Genomic DNA, 17,049 nt, shown 5'->3' on the forward strand with positions numbered 1-17,049 from the left:
CCAGCATCTCCTGCAGAGGTGCCGGGGAGTTTCACGCCACATCATGCACCATGAGCCCACCACCCCGGCAGGGAGTGGTGCCCTCACGGGTCCTTGGCCTCATGCCCAAGTGCCAGCAGCCCTCCAGGCCCACCCTCGCCACCACCACATCCCTCCTGACCTTGGCACATCCGTGGCCAACTGGGCAGCGAAATCCCCGATAAGCTCCTCCGTGGAGTGGCCTGGTTTTCCCAGAAGCACCGGGGCTGTCTCTGCCTGTGGCAGCCAGAGCCATGCGGGGGGATGCTCAGCAACACAATGGGCAAGGTGCCGAGACAGGCAAAGGCGGTATCTGATGCCTCTTGGCACACGATGCCAACACCAGAGCTCTGCCTCAGCTTCCCCATCTCCCACCTCCTCGAGCCAGCCTCCACTGCCCACAGCCCCAAAAGGCACCACCAGTGCGGCCGACGGTCTGGCCACCTGCAAGGTGGCCCAGAAAGGGATTTTGGGCACTGGTGATCCACTGGGAGCTTATGTGGCTCCAAGCCCAGAGCTGAGGTCTGCCACCCTCCCGGCATCTGCTTGGTTTCAAAATCTTCCATAGCCAAGACCCTGCCCTCCCTCCACTGTGGCGCTGGGAGCATCCTTCCACAGCCTCCTGTCTCTGCACCGGGCAGAGTGCCGGGGTGAGCGGCGGGGCTGCAGCACGCTGGTGTTGCCGTGGCTCCTGCAGCAACACAGCCTGGGCTGATGCATTTTGCCCCGAAATGGCCCTTGTGTTCCCAGGGACACTCTGGGCAGAGCTGAGTCCACCGGGGCCAGCAGCACCCGCCCTGCCTGAGACCGGGCTGAGCCCCAGGAACTCATTGCACAGATGAGCGGGATGTGATGGCTGCTGGGGGGGGAGACAGGGAGCAGGGCCCGGCGTGTCTCTGCTGCACAGATGGGGCCGAGTGGCCCCCCGGGGCTCTGGAGCCACACTCAGCCGGGTCCCGCCACCCCCCCCCAGCACTTCCATTTTCCTCCCTGCAGGACGCAGTGCTCGGGCTGCCGGTTCGGCCGCTCCCGCTGCCCCTGGCTTCCTGCCCCCACGGACCCAACGGGGCTGCTCCATCTGCTTCCTGCCTGCTGCCAGCCCCGTGCCAGCCAGCCCCGCATCAGAGCTGAGCACCGACAAGGCTTGTAACATGGTGACTGGTGCATGCCAGAGCACGGGGCAGCCCAGCTCGCTGCCCAGGGGGTGCCAGGGCTCAGCATCACCCAGGGGTGCCATCATCCAAAGGACACAGAAGCCCAGGGAATGCGTGGCGTCCTGGCATGGGGGATGCTGCTGCCAGGTGGGCACAGAGATGCCCGCCCTGAGGGCTTCCCCCGTGGTGCCACGCTCTGTCCATGCAGCTGTGGCCCTGAGTGATACCTGCGTAGAATGAGGTCACCCGTCCAGAGCTCTGTGCTTTGGTGTGGCCACGGAGACTTGGTTGCCCAAGGGCAGGGGATGAGTGGTCTGGACAGTGTCCCCCCAAGCCTCGCGGAGAGGAGCGGTGTGGACCATCTGCTCCCTCCATGTGGCTTCTATTTTAGGCTGGAAAGTGCTGAGGGATCCAACTGGACCATGGGCATGTCTCTGTGCCACCGGAGATGGGACCGCCATGGCATGTGCTGGGGCTCTGGACACTGGGGCTGCAGGCACCTCTTCCTCCTTCTCTTCACAGAATCACAGAATCGTCATGGTTGGAAGGGACCTCTGAGATCATTGAGTCCAACCATACACACACACACAAAAAAAAAATCCCCTACAATCTCGGGCACTAGAGCATGCCCTGAAGTGCCACAGCTACACATTCCTTAAATACCTCCAGGGATGGCGACTCCACCACCTCCCTGGGCAGGCTGTTCCACTGCCTGACCACCCTCTCAGTAAAGTAATTCTTCCTAATATCTAATCTAAACCTCTCCTGCCCCAACTTCAGACCATTTCCTCTGGTCCTGTCATTATTCCCTTGGGAGAAGAGGCCAACACCCGCCTCTCTACACCCTCCTTTCAGGTAGTTGTAGAGGGCAATGAGGTCCCCCCTCAGCCTCCTCTTCGCCAAACTAAACATGCCCAGTTCCCTCAGCCTCTCCTCATATGACTTCTTCTCTAGACCCCTCACCAGCTTGGTGGCTCTCCTCTGGACACGCTCCAGCAGCTCAATGTCCTTCCTGTAGTGAGGGGCCCAGAACTGGACACAGCCCTCGAGGTGAGGCCTCACCAGTGCCCAGTACAGAGGCACCATCACTGCCCTGCTCCTGCTGGCCACTCTATTCCTGATACAGGCCAGGATGCTGTTGGCCTTCTTGGCCACCTGGGCACACTGCTGGCTCATGTTCAGCCGGCTGTCCACCAACACCCCCAGGTCCTTTTCTGCTGGGCAGCTTTCCAGCCACTCTTCCCCAAGCCTGTAGCGTTGCCTGGAGTTGTTGTGACCGAAATGCAGGACCCGGCACTTGGCCTTATTAAACCTCATCCCATTGCCCTTGGCCCGTCGATCCAACCTGTCCAGGTCCCTCTGTAGAGCCTTACGACCCTCAAGCAGATCAACACTCCCACCTAGTTTGGTGTCACCTGCAAACTGACTGAGGGTGCACTCAATCCCCTTATCCAGATCATCAATAAAGATATTAAACAAGACTGGCCCCAAAACTGAGCCCTCAGGGACACTGCTGGTGACCGGCCGCCAACTGGATTTCACCCCATTAATTACAACTCTCTGGGCACGGCCATCCAGCCAGTTTTTTACCCAATGAAGAGTACACTTGTCTATGCCAATACTGTGAGGGACGGTGTCAAAGGCCTTACCAAAGTCCAGGTAGACAACGTCCACAGCCTTCCCCGCATCCAGAAGGCAGGTCACATGGTCATAGAAAGAGATCAAGTTGGTTAAGCAGGACCTCCCTCTCATAAACCCATGCTGGCTGGTGCGGATCCCTTGGCTGCCCTGCACTTGCCGTGAGAGCTCACTCAAGGTGATCCTCTCCGTGATCTTTCCCGGTACCGAGGTCGGGCTGACAGGCCCATAGTTTCCCGGATCCTCCTTCCGGCCCTTCTTGTAGATGGGCGTCACACTGGCCACCCTCCAGTCATCTGATACCTCTCCTGTTGACCAGGATTGTTGATAGATAATGGAGAGAGGCTTGGTGAGCTCTCCCGCCAGCTCCCTGAGTACCCTTGGGTGAATCCCATCCGGCCCCATGGACTTATGTGTGTCCACGTGCATAAGCAAATCATTAACTACTTCCTCCTGGATTACGATGGGGTTGTTCTGCTCTCCATCCTTAGCTTCCAGCCCAGGAGGCTGAACACCCTGGGGATAGCTGGTCCGACTGTTGAAGACAGAGGCAAAGAAGGCATTAAGTATCTCAGCCTTCTCCTTGTCCTTGGTTGCAGTGTTCCCCCCCTCATCCAGGAAGGGATGGAGATTCTCCCTGACTCTCTTTTTATTGTTGATGTATTTATAAAAACTTTTTTTGTTGTCCCTTATGTCAGTGGCCAAGTTGAGCTCCAGCTGGGCTTTTGCCTTCCTAATTTTTTCCTCTGTATACCTAATGAGATCTCTGTACTCTTCCTGAGTTGCCTGTCCCTTCTTCCAAAGGTGGTAAACCCTCCTTTTTTTTCCTAAATCCCATCAAAAGCTCCTTGTTCAACCAGGCCCAGGCCCCACCCTTTAATCTTGTGACACATGGGGACAGCCTGCTTCTGGGCCTTTCAGATTTCCTTCTTGAAGAGCATCCAGCCTTCCTGGACCCCTTTGCACTTCAGGACTATCTCCTCCTCCTTCTCCTTCTCCTTCTCCCTGGGCCAAGGGCAGCCTGAGGGAGAGCAGAAGGGAAAGATCCCTAGGGAGGAGAAGGAGGGAGCCAGAGGCTGTGGCTGCGCTGCTGTTCAGGGCTCACTCAGAGCTGGGCAGAGGGGCCCAACCAGGGCACACTGCTGCTTTGGCACCCCCGGGTACCCAGCCTGAGGCACCCAGGGAGCAGGGACAGCCCCAGCCCAGCCCCATGAACACTGAGGAGCCCTGGGGTGGCCCCTGGGCACGGGTGGGAGGTTGCCCCCTGGCTTTGTGCCTGCTGCAGGGGTGGCAGCACCACGGATGGAGGGGAACCTTTGGCACAGCCCCCACAGCAGGGGTCTGCAGGGACGGACGGGACTGTGCAGAGGACGGTGGTGTTGGGTCCCTGCCACGGCTGTGCAGGTCTGGGCTTGTCCCCAGCCGAGCTGCCGGGGGCCCCTGTCCTGCTGGTGGGGGACATGCAAGCCAGAGGGATGACACAAGCCAGGGCTCATTCCCACAGCCCTGCCAGGAAAACACCAGCCCAGCGCCTGTCCCAAGGCAGGGACAGGTCCCGTCCCAGTGTCCGGGGTGTGTGGCCTGGCTGCCCTGCTGTGGCTTGCCATTGGGGCTAGGAGCAGCCAGGCTGGGCCGGTGTGGGGGCAAACCCCATCCTCTGCCGGGGTTTCTGCCTGCTCCGTGCCGGGTGCCCCCAAGCCCAATGGGGAGTGGGGCTGAGGTGTGCGCTGCAGCCCCGTGACTCAGTTTCCCCACCAGCAGCACACTCTGGCCCCGGTCCCTGCTGATTGCAGCTGAGGAGAGGCCTCCCTGCACCACGCAGGTGGCTGTAGCCATAGCTGTTCACACCAATCACTCACTGACTGATGGTGTGTGTGCTGCCGCGGTGTGCGCAGTATTCCGGTGTGCGATTTCGGGGCGTGTGCGGTGCCGTGGCATGTGCGTTGCTCTGGTGTGTGCAGTGCCAGGGTGTGCGCGGTGCTGTGGCGTGTGCGGTGCTCTGGTGTATGTGGTGCTGCGGGGTACCCTGGCTCTGGCAGGGGAAACAGGGCTGGGCAGCACAGGCTGGGGCGGAGGGCTTGGTTTGTGCATCTCCCTGTCACCATAAAAAGCGTGTCCTCGGTCACCGTGTATGCATGTGACAGCTCTGCTGTGTCCCGGCCAAGGGAGAAACTGAGGCACAGAGGAACAACGTGTCCGCAGGTGACACTGGGTTCTCAGCCAGCCCCAAAGCAGGACAGACCTCAGCTTGTGGGGGACACAGGGGTTCATGTCTGTCCTACACAGCCTGCAAGTCTGAGCTGGGGTGTCTCATCAGGCCTCCCCAAGGACTGGTCCAGCAGCTCAGGGCCCATGGAGCCAGTCCCCCTGTTCCCCTGTTCCATGGGGCCTCCTCCCACTGCCCCATGGGGTCTGTACCTCCCCTCCCTGAGCAGCAGTCATTGAGATGTCCCCTTAACGAGAGAGCGGCTGGAACATGGGTGGTGCAGGGGACGGCTGGCTGACCTGGCCCACCACACTGGGGCCACACAGAGAGCTGGGAAGGCAGGGTCAGAGGATGATGCGCCTGTGCCACCCCTGTCCTTGAAGGCGACCCCATCCGTCCCACCGTGGCTGCAGGGGAATCATAGAATCACAGAATGGGTTGGAAGGGACTTTAAAGCCCATCCAGTGCCACCCCCTGCCCTGGGCAGGGACACCTCCCACCAGACCAGGTTGCTCAAAGCCCCGTCCAGCCTGGCCTTGGAGCTGGGAGCTGGGTGCCTCCTCGCTGCCATCCTGCCGGTCCTGGTGCTGGGGTCACCAAGATCCCTGCTCTGTCCCCAGCTCTCCCACATATCCTCACCGGTGCCTCCCTCTGACCAGCACATCCCCACGGTGCCGGGCAGTGGCTGCGGGGTGAGGCGGCAGAGTCAGCCCAGCACCGCTCAGCAGGAAAATAGGAAAAAAACCCAAAGGTGTTGGGGCTGCGTGGTTTCACCATTCCCTGCCTGGCCCTGAGCCCTGCTCGTGCCCCACTGGTGAGATTCAACACCCACCTGGGTCAGGGTATTGACTCTCCTGAGCACTAGCCCCCTGGGCCCCTTGGTGCAGCTCAGAGCAGGAAGGGGCCACCCAAAGTGGGGTGCCCCCACACATGCCCCAGGGACATTGACCCCCAAACCTGCTGGGCCAAGGGCTCTCCTGGACCCAGCTCTACTGTCACGCTGGGAGTGGGGACTCACCGAGACAGAGAGGTGGCAAGGGACAAGGGAGGCTGGTGGGGACCACGCAGACATGGGAGGAGGGTGACAGCTCTGGCTGTGCCAGTATGGGGCAGTTTTGAAGCTAAAAAGACCTTTCTGGGCATTTGGCAAATGCTGTATCGCTGCCAGGAGAGCCAGAGCCTCGCGGGGAAGCAGGTACAGGCAGGACGAGGCTGGCAGCGAGGGAAGGCTCCAGTAAAGGGTGATTCCCAGGACTCCCTCAGCCCCAGACTGGCAGCAGGACTGGGGACTGGTGTGGTGGTCTCAGGGGAACCCAGCAAGGCCCACTGTGAGGGAGCAAACAGCTGATTCCTCAGAGAAGCTCAGAAAGCAACCGGAGAAAAACTATTTGAAGGATGTTAAACACAAAGAAACAACGTCCACCTCTGCTAGGTGTGCTGGGCTAATTATTGAGAGGGGGTGGGATGGGACATCCTCACGCAGACGGAGTGCCTTGTGCTGAAGCCGCAAACCTGTTTGCCCATCCTGATGGACTGAGGAGCCAGGCCGGTGCTGGTCATGCTCCAGGACCTGCTCAGCAAGAGACAACAGGCTGGCAGGTGCCAAGCAGCTGGTGGGTCCCGAAAACGCCCAGCCTGGGGAGATGAAATGGCAGATCCCTACCGCCAACTCAGGTCCTGCTGCTACCTGGCACGAAGACTCCCACATTTGTTTTGTTGGTGAAGGGCTGGGCAGCTCCGATGGCACTGCAGCGAGTTGAGAGGGGGGCGAGCAGCCCTGTGGCGGGCCGGGCAGCTCAGCACAGGGACGCGATGGGAAGCGACGGCGCGGCGCAGGCAGCCGGCAGCCTGTCCTTGGGGCCACCCGTGAGACAGAGCTTGGCGTCAGGGCAATTGCACCCATGGGGTGACGGCTCAGTGAGAAACGGGGCCGGGGCACGACTCAAGTTGAGCGTGAGCAGCTCTGGTGAGGCAGATGAGGAGACAGCTTCTGGGTCCCGCTCGGCTTCCTGGACTCAGCAGTGACATCTGAGTGACCCCCGTGTCAGCTACAGGAGTGGGATGCGTTTCCATACTGAGAACTGAGAGGCGATGCGGGACCCGTGCTGTGCCACCCTTTACCGGGGGACGGGGCTGCCAGCCCCTGGGCTCAGCGTTTTGCTGGGTGACTCCCTGCGGGTACTGCGGCCACTGAAGCAGTGTTTACCAGGGTGAGGGCTCCAGCCCTAGGGGAATGGAGCGTAGCACCCCAAAACGGGGATGGGGAGGCTGTGGCACCCACCTATGGTCGCCCTATGGGAAATGTGGGTGACAGGGACCCAGTGCCTCACCAAGCTCCCAGGGGCCCAGGGGAGAGCCCATGTGGGGACCTGTGAGTGACATGGATGGCACCGGGAAGGTGTTGGGGATGTCATGATGCCCCACTCCCTCCCATGATGCTGAATTTACAGCAGGGATTAATATTTGATACCTTCCCTTTGCCCCAGGCTCATCATTCCCCGGTTGCTGCCCTCACCGTGTGGGCATCCAAGGCAGGCAGTGCACTGCAGCCCCTTGGGGAACAGAACATCCGCAGGGCCAGTGGAGCGGCTTTGGGGTGGCCCGAGCCGGCGGCTGGCAGCCTTCACACCCTCTCCCCTGTCCCAGGAAAGGGAGGGGGTGGGGAGTGGCACAGGCAGGTCTGGGAGGACAGGGCAGGACAGTGGCACGGGGAAAACCTCTCCCCTCATCACCCCAATGCAGGCAGCACCACTACAAGCTGCTGTGAAATCCCCCGTTTCCAAGGCAACGTGGGGGTCCCTCAGCTGGGAGCAGGCAGGGCTGGGCTGGGCTGGGCTGCTCGCTGCTGCCCTGCCTGCCCACTCGCTTGCCCCTCGCTGCTGCCCGCTGGGCACCCCTCAGCTCCTGTCTGGGGGGGATGCTGATTATTTCCCTGAGTGAGGAGCAGCCGAGCTGGCTGGCGTCCAAGTGATGCCCGGTGGGGTGGAGGGAGGCTCTCCCCTCCTGCCAGCTTCTCTCCTCTTCCCCTCGCATCACCTCCCTTCCCCCAGCTCTGGAACAAGGGACGAGCCAGGCCCTGCTGCCGCTCCAGGGGCTGGGGAGGGAGCTGGACCCTGCCCCACTACCCCCAAGGGCTTTGGTGTCAGAAGAGGGTGAGTGTGAGGTCTGTAAAGCAGCTGCTGGTTGAGGGTCCCTGTCCGTAAACCCCATACTCCTATCTGCCTCCTAGGTTGGTCCCCAAAAGCCAGCAGGCAACGAGTCTTGAGCCTAAGCACAGGGCACCCATCTACTGATCCTCAGCAGTGCTGGAGGCAAGAAGCAGCCCATTTGAGGTGCCATCTTTCTGCACGGTGCCTGTGAGGAGGGGTCTCAGTGACGCCCAGCCAGTGGGATGTGGTGGAGCTGTGCCCCAGCAGCCCAGAAAGAGCAGGCAGGACCAGCGCTGGGCTGCCAGGCACCGCTCCAGCCTGCCTGAGCAGTGCCACACACCAGCACCACTCCCTCATGAACCCCCAAAGCCATCAGCCCCCCACAGTGACACACGAACTCGCCTCCTGGGTGCTGGGCTGCTGACCCCGACACCAGGCAGTGCTCCGGGCAGCGAGGCCAGGGTGGGAGCCCACCACCCCCTGCCACCACCCCCTGCCCTTCCAGGGAGCCGTTCACTGCCAATGCCACGAAAAGGGGTGTTTCTCCTACCAGCTCCAGGGAAAAGCCTGCTCTTTTCCCAGCCTGCTGGCTCCTTCCCACAGCCAGCCTGCAGACACCAGCACGGGCTCCATCTGCAGCTGCCACCCGGGCCAGACCTCAGGTGCAGGCAGAGCTCCCCAGTGCCAACATGCACCGCCCTGGAGCAGGAAAGGCACATGGGAGAGGGGACACCAGCATTTCTCAGGTGTCCCCTGCCACTGGGAGACACAGCACACACCCCCTTCCCTCATCTCACCTCTGCGGGGAGGGAGAGCCCCCCGCCACGCGGCAGAGCTTGCCGTCAATGTGGAGACAACCAGGGGTTCGGCAGGTTGGCAGGTTGGCAGGCCGGGTCCCGCACACAGCCCCGAGCCCAGCACACAGGTAACACCTCCTGCTTTACCTGTCACAGAGCTGCTCCGTGCCCGAACCCGCAGCTTTCACCAGCTATGCATCTCACCGCACCGAGGCCTGCTGAGCCGTGGGGACCCACCGGGCTCAGCCACCATGGCTCTCCGGAGGCGCCAGGGGACCAGGTCCCTTTGTTCTGCCACTTCTCTGCGAAGTGGCTGAAAGATGAAGGCTGGACACTCCCCATGACACCCTAGGGCCAGGAACACAGGTGACATGCCTGAGATGCTGAAGGCTTGTTTTGGAGGCAAACCCATGAGTTAAAAAGGCTTAACCGCTTGCCCTGGTATCTGTAAGCAGCAGACTGAGCCAACGCTGGATTAATTTAATTATGCCATGATTGAGACTGTTGCTAGGTTACAGCAACCGGTCCCTAAGCCCATCCTACTGCAGGATTTCCCCAGAATCGCTCCTTTTCGAGCTCAGGGGCATCCCAGGAAGACAGGGAAGCACCAGGATCTCCCCAAGAAGCATGACCCTTGACTGCGGGGAAGCTGCCGGCAGCACACCCGTCAGACACCCTGCCCCCTGCCCGCTCGCTGCCCTCCCTCCAGCTCTGCCCCGGGCCTGTTGCAGCCCCGGTGTTTGTCTGGCCCCACAGCACCTCATGGAGTCCGTGGCTGCTCGCAGGGCAGGCATCCTCCAAGAGCACCTGCAAGTTCCCACATTGACTTTGTGTCCTGCTAAAACCCGAGTTTCAATGACCTTTTCATGTTCATGGCTGAAGGGAAGGAAGCAAATTCCCACCCTGGGCCTTGGCAAGCCAGGGAAAAGCTTATGACTGCAAGAGCAACAGAAATAGGGTGAAGCTGAATCCCTCAAAGGGCAGGATCGTCGCACTCCTTGCATGTGGCCCTTGTCATAGATCATGGGGAATGACGAAGACCTGGTGCACCAGGGAGCCAGCTGCCAGTGCAATTCCTCAGCGGGGTCCAGTTGTGGAAAAGGCCATCCCCACCGCAGGGCGCAGCAGGAGACAGATTGTCCGGGAATCATAAAGTAGCAGCCCTGGCATGACCTCATCTGGACTGGCACAGCCCAGTGCCAAGAACTCATCAGTGCCTGGCTGCTAGCCCAGCTGGGGGACAAGGACGACTGCTAGCCCAGCCGGGGGACAGTCTGCCCATCAGAACAAAGGAGGAGCAGGGATATGAGCCCCGGCCGCAGAGGGCTAGGAGCGAAGAGCAGTATTTAAACAGTGCTGGCAAAGGAACAAATAAACATAAACTGGCCAGGAATAAATCTGGATGGCGATTGCCAGACCACTCCTGAGGCAGAAGAAACTGAGCTGTACCAGAAACTGAGCTGGCTTGGGGTGGTGGGAGCTGGTGGGCGCTGCAAGGACCAGTCAAGTCCATCCCTGTGCTATTTTTCTACCTGGTGTTTCAGCAACAGGGTGGAAAAAGCCATCAGTTGGGTATCAAGAGACACGGTCCTTTTGGCACAGGCTGCGGTACATGGCGCAGCAGTAGCGCTAAGCAGCTTGAGTCTCTTGCAGGGCTGAGTTTTGTAACAGCCATGAACACAGATTAACATGAGCAAGAGCAAGCAGGGACAGCCACCTGTGCTAAGGAGACATGGGCCATCAGGAGAAGGGTGCTGTGAACACGGTGCCTTTGAACAGGAGGGATCCAGGAGAGGACATGCAAGCCCAGAGGAGGCAGCTCCAGGCCGCTCGGGTGCAGGTTTGCTGGAAGGTCTCCCTGAAACTGGCTCCTGGCTGGGGAGCCAGAGGGACACAGGCACAGAAGGCGTGCTGGGAAGCCTGTGGAGATCAAAATGTCAGTCCACTCTTGGAGTATAACTTCACCCACATCTTGCCACAGCAGCAGCTGCATCAAGTCACACGCCAGGAGTTGCCAAGAGTGACAGGAGCTGCTAACCATCACGCTGGATCATCCCAGTGCAGGGATGGGTACAGCAAGGAACACTCCCCCAGATAAACACCGGGCACACAGCTCCCATTCATGTCTCGGGTTAAAAGCACAGCCCTGGCGGTCCCAGCCAGGATGCTACACACAGAGCAGACACCCAGCCTGCTGCGGAGGAGGGATAAACTCCTCATCCCCTCTCCTGGAGGGTAGACAGACCAGGCCGAGGTTCAGCTGCATCAAGCAGCTCCTGCTCCGCTCCCCGCAGAGGTGGGTCATCAGCTGAGCAATCCCAGCCAGGAACAGGGACCTCAGAGTTGCCTCTCGGGACTTACCGTGTGTGCTCTGGCTTCAGGCCGGCACAGTGGGAGGCGAGATGACACCGTACCACGGCCGCAGATCTCAAGGCAGGGCAGTGAGTGCCCCCAGCAGCAGCCCCCAAGGACGGGGCTCCCTGTGCTGCGCTCAGGACCCAGGCCCAGCTGGTGACAAACAGAGTGATAAATTTGCACTTCTCCATCCTGCTGCTTTAAACCAACCCCAGACAAAAGACCCCAGACTAAAGACCCCGGACAGCATGCAGCTCTGGCCAGCATTAACTGCAAGAAACTGCAGCTCCTCAGCCTCAAGCTCTTGATTTTTTTTTTATGGCTGACTGATAAACCCAAAAGCAAATACACTGCTACCTCCAGAGATGCTCACAGGAACTATTTATATCCATGTGATCCTGCAGAAGCTTCCCCATAATGACAGGCACGTACACACACTTTTTATATTTAGCTTATTCAAAAGACTGGGCATGGGAGAGCCCAGCTCAGGCGAGGTCTATTTCTCTCTCCCCTCACACCCTCATCAGCGCAGGATTATACCTTGCGCTGCAGCCCTAACAGTTCAGCCCTCCCTGAAAAACTGAGAAGTTTAGGTCTAAAAAGTGTCTTTTTCCTGCTATTCCCGTCCATGCTCCTGCCTCACCCACTGGGGGGGATTTCTCTGGCCTTGCTGCCAAAGCCAAGACACGCCACACACCCTCCCGGGGCTCTACTGTGCTTAAAGAGAGCTCCCGCATCTGCTTTTCTCTTTTAAAGGAGCATTTTGGAACACAATGACTCATCTTTGCTTGTTTTTGTCTCAGCTCCTCATACTGACAAGGAACACGAGCCGCAGGAGTGTAAAGGCTCCTACAGTGGTCAAATCTGGCCCAGGTGAAGACAAACCAACGCCAGCATCACTGTTTGCAGGGGACTCGGTGCCCGAACAGCCTTCTGCTACCCAAGGGCTGCGCTCCCGAGGAAGTAGAGCTGAACAAGCACAGTCTCCCTTGCACTACGTGAAACAGCTCTTGGGACACACCACAGTTTTGGGCAAGAACTCATGGTTTTTAGCTGCTTCTTTTTTTTTTTTTTTTTTTTTTTGTGGTTTTTAATTTAGAGCCCCATTCCCTGAAGTGTAAGAACGCAGCAGCATGAGGAAGGGACAAGCCAGGACGATGCCCTTCTGTGAAACAGCCCTGGGGCACACGCAGCTCCCGAGTCCAGGCGGACACGCCTGTGGTGAAGAAGATGTGCAGAGGCAGTTGTACAACAGAGCTTTATAGTCAGAATGGATTGTACCGGGTTTTTTCGATGCAAAATGGAACATGACCCAAAATCTTGGCTGAACAGAAGCACTTTCAGGAAGGCGGCCCACTGAAGCTCAGACACAGGAGAGGCCGCACACCAGTCCCATCCCAATCCACTGTTTCCTCCCCAGACGCGCAAAGTTTGAACTGTCCCATGCAATTTCCCTACAGTCACATGAAATGTAGTAATGCTCCGAGAAGTAGGCAAATGCCAATGGCAAACAGACCTGAACAATATACTGCTCATTCAGCAAAAAACCCCATTTGATTTATAGGGAAACAGTTACAAGTATATTTTGGGGGCTGGAGGAAAGAAAAATGGAGCAGGTAACTGCCTGCTGTTCTAGAGAACTCTGAAATGGATAACGGCTGAAAAGAACACCTTGCTTTATAGCGTTGTAGAAGGAAACCCGTTTGGATTTCATGGTTGACATTTTACAACAAAAAGGAGAAAGGGAGAACAAAACCAAACCTCAAATCAACCTGCAAGCAACAGGGTAATGTAACGCACAGACCCTTGAGGGAGCTTCACCGTCTGAGCTGCAAAAGGGACACCAGAACCAAAACAGAAGGGGATTCAGAGAACTAACAAGCTCCATCAAACACAGGGGCTGAGACACAGGCAAGTGCGAAGGACTGGCCTGTAGTGCCCACCCAACGGCAACTGATGCTACTGAGCAGGCACCAACCCACGGGTCTAAGTTCAAAGCAAAAATTAAAAGGCTTCTCAAACTCCTGGGGCAGGAGGAGGGTCTCCCCCTGGGCAGGGGGATGCAGCACACTGGCTGCTGGGAGGCTTGGCCCAGGAAGCACAGCTGCAGTGTTGGCAGAAGCCGGGCCGGGAAGGATGCTGTCTGAGCTACAGTGGTCCCTCAGAGCAGAGAGGCAGCCCATGTTTTACAGCGTGACCGTAAAATGCCTGAGAAGCAAATGCCTTGCCATGCTAACACTTCCCTGGAGTCAGTTCTGAAGCTCTGGATATCTTCATTTCCACATGAGAATCATGTCCCTGAGAGGTACTGAAGGGAGGGGATTGTAGTATATGCAAATGCAAGGGTGGGAAATGCAGAAAAACACGGATTTTTTCTCTCTTTTTCAGGTTAGCTTTGCACTTTGCATTGTTTTCCCAAACTGCATAGCAGCTTACGTGTAGTGTCCGAGACACTGGGGCCACGGAAATCAATGGGGCTTCATGAATTCCAACAGCAGCACCAGTGAGTGCTAATTAAGCTGCTGTGCAGAAAGGTCCCGTTGAAAGGACTCCAAAATCACACGCACTCTCTCACTCTGGCCCTGCGGCTGCTGTCATAGAGAGCTGCACCACAGCACGATCTGCTCGATTTAAAGCTCATCATCTGCTGGGAGGAGCAATGGCCAATATCACCTTTCTCATTAAAAAAATCGGAAGGATAAAAAGTTAAAGACTTGAGACAGGCGAGCACAATGAGTTCATGCGGCATGTTTTGTTGCACTCCTCTTAACAAGACAGGAATTTCAGGTGTGCAGGAGTGGAATATAGCGGGGGCAGAGCAGGAGGCAGGTCCCCTTCGCCCCCCACACCCTGCCGGCTACCGACAGGGCATCTCTGGAAGGAGAAAAAACAACAGCCTGGAAGCAGGCCTGGGAACCGTGCCCCGAACCTTCCCCTTACTCAAGTACATCTCAGCTGGATTTTCTTTGTGTAACGAATGCACCAGAACAGCACACACAGATGTAAAGCTTTTGTTTTGCCAGCTCTGTTTTGAGAGAATATATGGCAAACGGCCAAAGCTTTACACATCTGCACCTGTCCTGGTGTGACTTGTAAGAAGATGGAGACAGCCACGACAGAGTCTGCTGTGCGCACACGCAGCCAGCCTACAGCTCCTCATAGTCCCCACCTCCTCGCGGCTTGCTCATGCTGGCTCCTCCTCCTCCAAGAAAAGCCTCAAGTTCATCTATCTCATTGTTTTTCTCCTTGCTCTTCTTTTTCTTTTTTTTTTTCTCTTTCTCCTCTTTGCTTTCGTCCTTCTCTTTGCTCTTCTTGTGTTTGCTCTTCTTTTTCACAGACTTATCCTCTTCCTGCAAAACGAGAAAATTCTGATTAGTAAATCCTCTGAGCATGCCAGTAACCCAGCATATATTACCCTGAAACTTGGCTCTGACAGCAACCTGACTAAGGGTGAAGCATCTACTACCAAGGCTGGTTTGGAGTTCATTCCAGAAGACCCTTCTGCGAGCTTGGACAGAAGAGAAGCGGGACCATCTGGTTTATATGTAGCAGTGGTCTGTCAGGCAGTTTGTGCCCAACGATACCACAATATTGGACAGGCAGAAATGTCAAAGACAAAGCCCCCTGCAGACTTCCCTCGCTGCCTCTCAGATTAGGTCTGTCAGGGACATCCCTCTGCTTGGAAAAAGTCATGGTGCTACCAACAGACTCAGCCCAGCAGAGATGCACTGCTCTATTTAATCCTGTATTTTACAAACACACACTGCCTTTATGAAATACAACTGCTCTAAAAGCTTGCTTTTAAGCTGCAGGAGGTTAGTGGTCTGCAGAGCCTGGGAGGCACAGATCCGGCTGTAGGGTGGGAGGATGGAAGGAAGCCCACCAGGCACACAGAATACGCTGTAGAAGGCCACCCCCTCTCCTTGGTTGGTAGATAACATGGCAAGTCAGCTCTGAGGAATTAAATAGTACCTCTTTGCTTTTCTTTTTCTTCTTCTTTTTCTCCTTAGAAGTTTGTTTATCTGTTCAAACAAACAAACAAATAAAAAAATGTTGTTTTTAATCAATTGAAGCTGTAAGAGATGCAATTCTGCCCTGCCCCTATTTCTGAGAACAAAATGCTCCATCCTGGAGCCATGGGTAAAGTCAATCATGACTCCTCCAGAAAAACTGTGCCCCTTTAAAAACCAACTCAGGCCCCCGCAGTCACACCCTCATCTAACCAGATACATCTAGTTTAATTATAAGCACTATATTGTTTATGTTATTCTGTGTTATGAACACTAACCTGGATGTTCACTGTATCACAGCTACTAAAAAACAAATACAGAGACCAGCTCTACAAACTGGTCCAAAGGCCAAAGTGGGGACCAGATTATTATTTCCAGAACTGAGAAAGAGCTTCTGGGAACAATTCCCCTCTGACCACTGAAGATTCAAGGGCAGACAGAAATCCCAGCAGGCACGGTTTGTGCTTCTGTGAGTTGAAGTACTGGAAGGAGCATTCAGGCGGCGGTGCCGGCAGATGGGAGCAGCCCAGCGCTCTCCACTGTCAAACTGTGCACTGAAGTTCTATCACCAAAGCGTCAGTGCTGCAGCCCTGCTCTACTGGGGTGGCTGCTTTCATGGTATCAAATGAGTCCCAGAGTCCATCACTGTAAATCATTTGTCCCAGGTTATTCTGGTTGATGACTTGGCTGTTAATTAGACTGCTGAACGTCCACTGCCTTTGCACAAAAACTCCTTGAATAGAAGAGTATCTACTTGGCTGTTTCACAGGAGGGTTTATAACTGCACCGCATTTCACATGTGGTATTTGGTTGCCAATCTTACCTACGCATTCTTTTCCTTGGTTGATCTGCAAGTACAAGTCAGCCATGGAGAAGTCTAATTGCTGGTCAAGCTCCAACGGACTTGACTACCAAAACACATTTTTATATTTCTTCCAGAAAGAGGAGACAGGAGAAACCCACGTTGAATTATTAAAGATGCTAAACTGAAGATAAGTTACTGACCTGGGCCTCTGCAGATCTATTTCAAGCTGTGCTGTTCAGCAACTCAGAGCGACAAGCTGATGAAGCCCTCGCAGCCTGTGACACCTTGCTTACACTTTTGGAATAGCTATTCAAAGAGATCTCTCTCTGGTGCTGCTTACAGCTTTTTCTCCCCTTAAGTCTTTAACTTCTCATCTTTCGTGGTGACATCAGGGGCAGATCTATAGGAAGTTGCTTTGCAGTAATGCCAAGACAGCAGAAATTATTTGCACAAGTAAGATTTGTTCCCTCAAGGGATGGGGATAAAAAAAACAAGCCTGAGAAATACTTAGGTTGTGATCAGAACCCAAACCCACCTTTCCCAAAAACAACAGAGCACAATGGCAGGATATGTCAGAGCATTTTGCTCCAATTGATCCTAATTCTGGATGGGGTGGACACTGCAATGCCCAGCACCACTTCCCAGGCACACAGCACTAAGCAGGAAGCCTTATACAGAAGCAGCTTGTGAAGGATGTGCTCCTGCTTCCAGCTGGGACAGAAATAATACATGGCTGACGACACAGACGAGCCCAGTTCCCCCCCTTCCCATGGGGAAAAACTTATTTATGCCACGTTAAACCACATTAAAGACTCACACAGGGCACTGCACGAAGTTACAGGGTATTTTATTTAGTGCAAATTGGTTTGCTAACACCCTGGAACCATTTTGGAAAGAACAGATGCCTGACAAACAAA

The 17,049-nt window shown here is 56.2% G+C and overlaps 1 protein-coding gene across 1 annotated transcript in view; it reads right to left on the reverse strand.

Annotated features, from left to right (window-relative positions):
• Nucleotides 1-12,415: 12,415 nt before the first annotated feature.
• RABL6 (RAB, member RAS oncogene family like 6) overlaps nt 12,416-17,049 on the reverse strand; it is a 61,115-nt gene continuing 56,481 nt past the window's right edge. Inside the window, exons 14-15 of the mRNA XM_074161276.1 lie at nt 15,290-15,339; nt 12,416-14,667 (exon numbers count right to left, since the gene is read on the reverse strand). Of these exons, the coding sequence (XP_074017377.1) occupies nt 14,464-14,667; nt 15,290-15,339 (254 nt within the window). The 3' untranslated portion in view covers nt 12,416-14,463. The remainder of the gene's footprint in view (nt 14,668-15,289; nt 15,340-17,049) is intronic.

This window comes from Numenius arquata, chromosome 19 (assembly GCF_964106895.1).
Source record: "Numenius arquata chromosome 19, bNumArq3.hap1.1, whole genome shotgun sequence".
Classification (NCBI taxonomy): Eukaryota; Metazoa; Chordata; class Aves; order Charadriiformes; family Scolopacidae; genus Numenius; species Numenius arquata.